Here is a 7,558-nt window from a genome sequence, read left to right as displayed (position 1 = left end):
TTTACTGTGATTACTTCACAGTAAAAACTCCTGTCAGTCAAATCTACAGCTAGCAGCCAAGTAAAACCAATTAACATATCCCACAACATACAGTATGTCTGTCTTTCAGACAAGGTGTACCTGAATGCACAGCAGCCAAGTGTTAGCTGGGAACATGTTTGGGTGTGCTCATCTTTCTTTCTAATGATTTGGGGGAGGAGTTAGCAAGAAGACAACTCTGAGGGCTTATAAACACTTTGACCCTGGGATACACTGACATTCACAAATGCCAGGATGTGTGTAATAGTAGTGTAATAGTGTATTATTGCTTAACTGACCAGGTTGAATCGTACATTAGTAAATGCAAAATGAGATCCTTTATTGTGTGATGGAAAAAATGCAAAATACAACCATTTTCTTATAGAAAATACATGTGAATTACAGAGCTGATTCTCAAATTAAAATTTATTCAACTCTATTACACAGTAATAAAGACTTTTCATGACCAGAGTAAATCCATATTCACCTGAAACGGCAGGAGCACAGATGTACTGAAATTGGTTGTCAGAAAATACAGCCGAAATCCTACAAATTTCTATCTCAAAATTTGATCATAAATGCATAATGGAGTGTCCATAATGAAACAGGATATTGTATCATAACATGAACCTTGCATAAGTAATTGACCCTTTCGAAAGGAATCATAGTTACATCATAGTTACAGCCATCCAGCAGATTGTACGGTCAAGGATCCCCTTGAAAGCACTTGATTATAACAAATAAAGTATGAATTCCAGTGAACTGCAGTGGACAATGGAGAGATTTCAGTGTACAACCATACATCAAATTATATTTAATCCATTACATATTTAAAACATAATTAAGGGGGAAAAAATCTATAATTGAATCTTTAGTCATTCCAGGAATTTGCAGGGTGTTCCAGCCAAACAAACCTAGCAGGTTATTGCACGAAGCTGCAATTCTGACTTATCTCTGTTCTTTATTAACCACATAAAGCCCATTTCTTCTTTAAAATAATAAAACAGTGACAAACTGCCTCGCAATTTGTCAGGAGTCAGTGCAAACGAAAAAAAAAAACACATTTACGCCAAATTATCTCCCCAAAACAAAAGACAACACAGTATTTGTTCATACAGCACAATGCAACAATATTGGTTTCATACCAGCCTGTTAATGAGAGCAGCCTGTCATGCACATGCCCCAGTCAACAGCATGCTACAGCAACAAGTAGCAGGCCACACCATGCCACTTCATCTACTAGCATCATAATCATCATATCAACATCCCAATGCCTCCCAAAAAATAAAAAACTAGAACTTATTGAAGGAAGGGTCAATAGTAGCCCTTGTGCATATGAGGCGATGTCCCATCAGTCACATTCATTTCTTCTGGCAGAAGGTTTTGTAATTGCTGCAGGCCTTCTGCATGTCTGTTAAGAAACCTGGAACCCCGCTCTGTTGAGAACATGAGAAACGTCTTTATCAGTGAGCGTCACGGACAGATATGCAGAGAAGACACACCCAGGAGGGGCAACAACTACAACAACGACAAAGAGAGGAACTGTTGACATCACCCTGCAACACATCTGCTAGCAATAACTGTGGAAAGCCGTAAAAAAAAAAAAAAAAGGCAGTGGATATAGCACTCTTAGGCCTGTGAGTGAACCCATTTAACACCCTCTTTTAAAGCCCTCATCAAGGATCTCTTTGAGAAGGTCAACTATGAACATGTGCGCATTTTTGAAGATTATGACCTGCTGGCGGGGAATAGTTTCTTCACAACTTCCACATGCCACTGTGACTGAAAATATCTGTTTTGCTCCAGTGTTTACACTGAATGCAAACCTATCATCATCAATCATTTACAGCTTTGTGAAATATTAAAAACGCATGTTTAGATGTCACGGTAAGCCTTTGTTTAAGAGCTTGGTCGAATGTACAGATTCCATTTGAAGGCCCATCCTGTAATTGGAATATACAGTGGGAATTGAACCTATAGTTAGTGCCATGCTCTACCCATTGAACTACAGAACCATGACAATACAAGGACTAACAGTATGTGGCAGCTAAACATGAACCTTACAAAGACGCTATGTGCAACATTATTACATCAGTCAATCATTACCAGATTAATTTTGAGACATTAGTATAATTGATTTAAACAAATTAGACTATTGCCGAGAAGGCAGCTTCAACACTGGTATTTTACATTATGTGCCACCAGGTCGTATTTTTCTCAAAATATGCTTTACGGCACAGAGATTGCTTTACATCACTAAGCGGTAAGAGGGCGCTGTTCTATCAGAACAAATGGAGTTTAAGTTTCCAGAGTGTCTAGCAACGGAAGATGCTGGAAGGAGTGAAATGCCGATAGAAAAATCACTTCAAACCAATCGTCTCCACCATAGTCTCATTAGTTGATTGTAATTAAGGTATCACAATTAATTTGACAGTGATGTTTAAAATGCCACATGTAGCACCTTTAAATTATTTTTCAAGCTGTATATTATATTGTTTGCAGTGTTTGTGTATATTGTAAAATGGAAGTAAAATGGAGAATGGAGTAAAATGGAAATTGTACTTCAAGTCGCAGTAACAGATATGACTATATGACATTCTACAGAGTAACGTAGGCGCACACACCTTAGCTGCCCAGTTCACCAGCCAGTTAGGAATCATGCCACCGGGGTTGTCGAAGTAATTCATGAAAACTGAAATATGAAACAAAGCACATGTTTATTATATTTAATTCATAAGAAGTGGCACAGGAACCATTTAATGTACCCTCCTGATCCCATCGTGTTGTTTCTGATCTGAATGAGCATAAACACGTCACTTTTAGTGCCGCCGGCGCCGTCGCTCTCCATGGCGATGCTCTGCTTGTAGTCCTTCACCCTCAGCACGCCGCTCTTCTCTGCACACGGGGTCTTCGGGGAGCTTTTGGCCAGGACCACCCAGATCTTCCTGTCCTCCACACTGAGGTCCCTCCGCTCCCTCAGGTACACATACTGAGGTTTGGGCTGTTAGGGAAGATAGGTCCCACCCTCTGTGAAAAGGATCAGTTACCTCTTGGGGAAAATATGCGCTCCAATATTGTTTCGCCCTCAAGAGCAATTCTCGCCTCCTTTCAACTCTATAAACCATGGTCGGTCTCACTTTACAGACCAGTGTTTGCTGTTGTTAAAAAGGGAAAAATGTGTAAAATAATGGGTTTGTGTCCACATTTGTATCTCCAGAATAATCTTCTATGTGCCTAATGAGAATACATTTAGTTTATCGTCTGGTATAGGTAGTGGATATATGGACCAGAAGGATACATCTCTGTTCGACAGAGGAAACGGGTATTTCACTTCCCAGTAGATTGCTGTATTTCCGTCGAAGTCCTTCTCATACAGTTCTGTACAAAAAAAAAATGGACAAAGTTGAATAAAAAAACAGCTAAACATTAACTATGTAGTGCTATGGATACTTTATATTATACACTATAAAATAGTTCTCATCCAAGTGCCATCGAGGCCCGAGTCTGCAGGTTTTCATTCCAACCAAACATAGCAGCTCATTTCACTGATTATTTCCTCCTCTCTCCTCTTCTGAAAATATGTTAGGTGCTGTAGTGTTTGGCTGGAATTAAAGCACAGTCTTGGGCCTTGATGGCACAAAGTGGAGAACCACTGGTATAAAGTATGTAAAATGCTGTTGTCACTTTTTTTTTTTTTTGATGGGAGATGCTAAAACACTGAGCAAACACTGAGAATCCATATTTTTCTAATAAAAAAGACCTAGGCATTGACACAATCTGGATGTACTGCCCATAACTAATTGATTTAAGCAAGAATAATACAATTAGAAATAAAAATATCACATGCAGAGTCTGGACCAGGCAAAAATAAAGAGAATCCAAGACAGGCTTTGACGTCACAATAAATAAAGGCCCTCTGAGGAGAGGAAAGTGAGGTTGACTCCTCAGTCCCGGTGGTCCTCTGTGCGATAAAAAACACGTCTGGAAAACAACTGTGGGCTCCTAGGACGCCCCTGTGCAACACTTTAACAAGTTTCAGATGATCTCTGTCAAATGTTTCTGATGGACTGTACACAAGTGGAGGGAGAAGCCGTGTGGGGGCCTTCAAATGATCTCAGTCGTCACGAGCTGGAGCCAAGGATGTGCTTCTAATAAAACAGAATCCTCCCCTCTCTCTTTCTCTCTCTCACACACACACACACACAAGTCAAAGAGATTCAGATGTGTGGGGTTGAGTTTCTTTTTGAGTCACTCATCTCCATGCTGCTCAGATTAGAGAGCCTCAATCAAATGTATTATTGTCTACTTTAGGCAGAGATTTGAGGGGAGACAGGGGGGAGAACATCTCCACCTCAATATTAGGATTAGGATGAATTGTCCCCGTCAATTATTTCTTGTTTCAAATGCATATAACTGTATTGTTATTCACTCTGCGTTTTACCAAAGCACATTTTGTGGTTGGCTTCGGTCGCAAGGGCAAACAAACCTTCCTTATCTTTAAAAAAATGAAGCCTTCCTCTTTCTTTAAAGCTCCTTTTAATTACTTTAAAGGCAGTTTGACAGCAAATTAGACTGCCATGTTTCATATTCTGATCATTTTCCCTTCAGATCAGAGGTTCACTTGTCTAATGTCTTCCTGTATTTCACACTGAACAATAATTCCCCTCACTCTCCCAATCATCCCTGCAGACTTTTCTCATGTAAAACACAGTTGCATTTAGGCTGCTGCTACGCCTGTAGTATGTCAGTGTGGTTTGCTGCTCCGAGTTTGATCCACTGTGTGTGTGTGTGTGTGTCCCAAAGTTGAAATGAAACCTACGCCATTGTTCTCTACATACTCCCTGAGGGACTCCACAGACAACCAGACTACCACTCTGTCACAAGAAAACTCTACTTTAAAAAAAACACGTTACTCCTGTGATCTGAACTATAACACATGTGGATTCTATATTTTTAGACATTTATGTGACTACAGACTACGCCTAACTAGTCAAACACGTTACCTGTTGGTTACTGTAGAGGTGCATGAAGACAAGGATAAAACAAAAATTAAAAAGGTTATTCCAAACTATGACACAGAATGGGTGCATTTCTCTTTGAAGTGCATTAGTTCAAGACACGCAGGCTTAAGAGGCCATATGAAGAAGCTGCTACTATGGCAAACTGATTGGCAACATCTGATTAGCTACAAATAAGTATACTAATAATCAATGGTACAGGTCAGCAACTCACTACATGTAAGTAGTACTATTGACACGGATGTGAATATGAAGGGTAATTCTGAGGAAGAGGGAATGAGGGAAAGTTGATCTGGTTGGCAAGACCAATGAAAGTGTGATCCTTGCTTTATTGTTTTTTTTTTACCTTTGACATATCCATCCCATTGTTTCCGATAGGCCAAGTCCATGTAGACATCTGCACACAGCTCTGGAGTGCAGGTGGTGAGCACACCAATGACTTTGTACTCATAAAGTCCAGTTTCCTGAAAACAGCAGATGAAAGTTCTCTCTTCCAAATGCAGGCTATGCCACACCCACAGTATGTAACTAATCCCAAACCACACAACTCAGATTATAGCCAGTGTGCGCTCCACCCTTTTTCACTCAGTGCTAGGAAGTGTGTTGGATCTGATTCAAAACTGAGGATGCTTCTCACCCTCTTTTGTGAAATCAAATGTCATGCAATAGGCTTAAAAACAGGCCTATACTATAAAGTTCCTATTCACTTAATCTGTGAAAAACAGGCAGATCAGGCAGAAATCTATCAGTTAAAATGCATTACACTTTACACTGTATAATGTATAATCTAGGACAATTGTATAGCCCAAGTCTTCATCAAAGTGGGGTCAACGGACCCCCAAGGGTCCTCGAAGTGGTTCCAGGGGGTCCCCAGCAAAATTAGGAATAGTTTATTTTCACTATCATTTATTTCATTAGAAATCATCCCAAATGGAGAATGTATGAATGACTATTCTAATCACAGGCTTCACTCTCACCAGGTTCATTACCTCCCTGTAATACAGTGTACAGAACAACAATCTTCCCATTATGGCGCGTGGGTGTGTGTAACATGGGTTGGGTTGGGTTGGTCTGTGACATGAGAAATTTACGCCGAACTCTATTCAGAAATATTGCAGTTTGATGTATCTTCGTTCATCTGTAAACACTCATACCTGATTGAACATCAGTTGAGACGTTCCACCAATCAACCGGAGCCACCGGAAATTTCGGCATATAAGTGATTCACCCAGCAGCGCTTGATTTCAATAAAATCTCAGGTTTTTTAATTTGTTCGCGTTGCTCGCTGCCGCACTCCGCGGTGTATTTTGCTGGAAGAAGGTTAAGGGAATAACATGCGAACCAATTATAAAAGTTGAGAATGTATTAAAACTAGGACTGTTTGTTGTATTGAATGTATGCCGAATTGAAGAGCGGACACTATGGATTCAAAAAAAGATCTTAAATTATGTTCTGCAAGGAGTTTACCCCTGCCGAAAAGCGAGGCAACATTACCTAATACATTTCTAAATGGAGTTTGGCGTTCTGTCCAGATAGGCTATAGCCAATTCTGAGGCATAAAGCGGAAGCCCCCGCACTTCCCAGTCATACTCTAAGCTTCCGCATATTCCAATATTGACCACTAGGCCGTCATAATGTTTACACATGAATGCAGCAAATCAATGAATTGTACTGAAATAGCACTGTCACAACGATTGAGGAAAGGGAGGGTGGACGTCGCTCTAATACGGATGCTACTGCCTCTGCAGGGAAAACCCACACCGATCAAAACTCATTCATTCATTCAAACGTTAGCAGTCGAGCTCCTTCCATGTACCTTGTCGTAGAGGCGGTAGATTTTAACTCCCATAGTCTCAGTGAAGAGCTCCCATCCGCCCTCCAGCCGGGGCTCGTCCAGCTCCCTCCACGCATCCTGGAAGTCCTCGTCTGTGAACTGCAGCGACATGTTTCCACTAACACCAGTGTCACACCAGTGTCATACCACTGTGCTATACCACTGTCACAACCAGTGAGAGCTACAGAGAAGTCTTCCGGTCAGCCCTTTCAAAATAAAACCCGTATTGATGTTGTTGTTGTTGTTTTTGTTTTTGTTTTTGTTGTTTTTGCTGTTGCTATCATGGTTATGATTATTATTATGATGATGATGATTATTATTGTTGTTGTTTTGTTATATTTTGTTGTTGTTGTTGCTATTATTATTATTGTTGTTGTTGTTGTTGTTGTTGTTGTTGTTGTTATGTTGAGTCTCATAGCGTCATACAAGAGCTGGAATCAAAAGTACAATCAAATGATGGTCAGTAGGGATGAGAAATACAAATGATTAAATTAAATCAAATCAAATAAAAAATTGGCTCTAAAAGAAAAAAGAAAAACAAAAGACAAAGGCACACAAATCATCTCTGCTCCACTGGCTCATAAGAATCTGGAAAACATAAAAAACATCATTCTCTTAAAGACTTTCTTGTTCATACAAATGATATTGTTTAAGGTTGTGCTGTAGCTACAAGTCCACATTTAAAAAC

The 7,558-nt window shown here is 40.0% G+C and overlaps 1 protein-coding gene across 1 annotated transcript; it reads right to left on the bottom strand.

Moving 5' to 3' along the window:
* Positions 1-358: 358 nt before the first annotated feature.
* Positions 359-7,044, bottom strand: pctp (phosphatidylcholine transfer protein). The gene is made up of 6 exons (XM_071528624.1): positions 6,853-7,044; positions 5,383-5,500; positions 3,317-3,396; positions 2,836-3,007; positions 2,643-2,710; positions 359-1,454 (listed from the first exon to the last, which is right to left on the bottom strand). The coding sequence occupies exons 1-6, from the start codon at positions 6,979-6,981 to the stop codon at positions 1,380-1,382; spliced, it is 642 nt and encodes a 213-aa protein (XP_071384725.1). The 5' UTR covers positions 6,982-7,044; the 3' UTR covers positions 359-1,379.
* Between the last annotated feature and the right edge of the window lie 514 nt (positions 7,045-7,558).

Source organism: Centroberyx affinis, unplaced genomic scaffold (genome assembly GCF_046629955.1).
Source record: "Centroberyx affinis isolate AG114_WGS23_722 - 3 ecotype Tasmania unplaced genomic scaffold, CSIRO-AGI_Caff_v1 ptg001691l_1, whole genome shotgun sequence".
In the NCBI taxonomy this organism is placed as follows: domain Eukaryota; kingdom Metazoa; phylum Chordata; class Actinopteri; order Beryciformes; family Berycidae; genus Centroberyx; species Centroberyx affinis.
This window is presented reverse-complemented; position numbering and strand designations above follow the sequence as displayed.

What these genes read in the sequence shown, in the direction of transcription:
- pctp (XM_071528624.1), bottom strand. Translation starts at nt 6,981, where the DNA reads ATGTCGCTGCAGTTCACAGACGAGGACTTCCAGGATGCGTGGAGGGAG. An exon ending in TTCCTCTGTCGAACAGAGAT is followed by an intron (nt 3,008 to 3,316) that starts GTATCCTTCTGG and finishes CCCAAACCTCAG; the next exon opens with TATGTGTACCTGAGGGAGCG. An exon ending in CGGCGCCGGCGGCACTAAAA is followed by an intron (nt 2,711 to 2,835) that starts GTGACGTGTTTA and finishes TTCATATTTCAG; the next exon opens with TTTTCATGAATTACTTCGAC.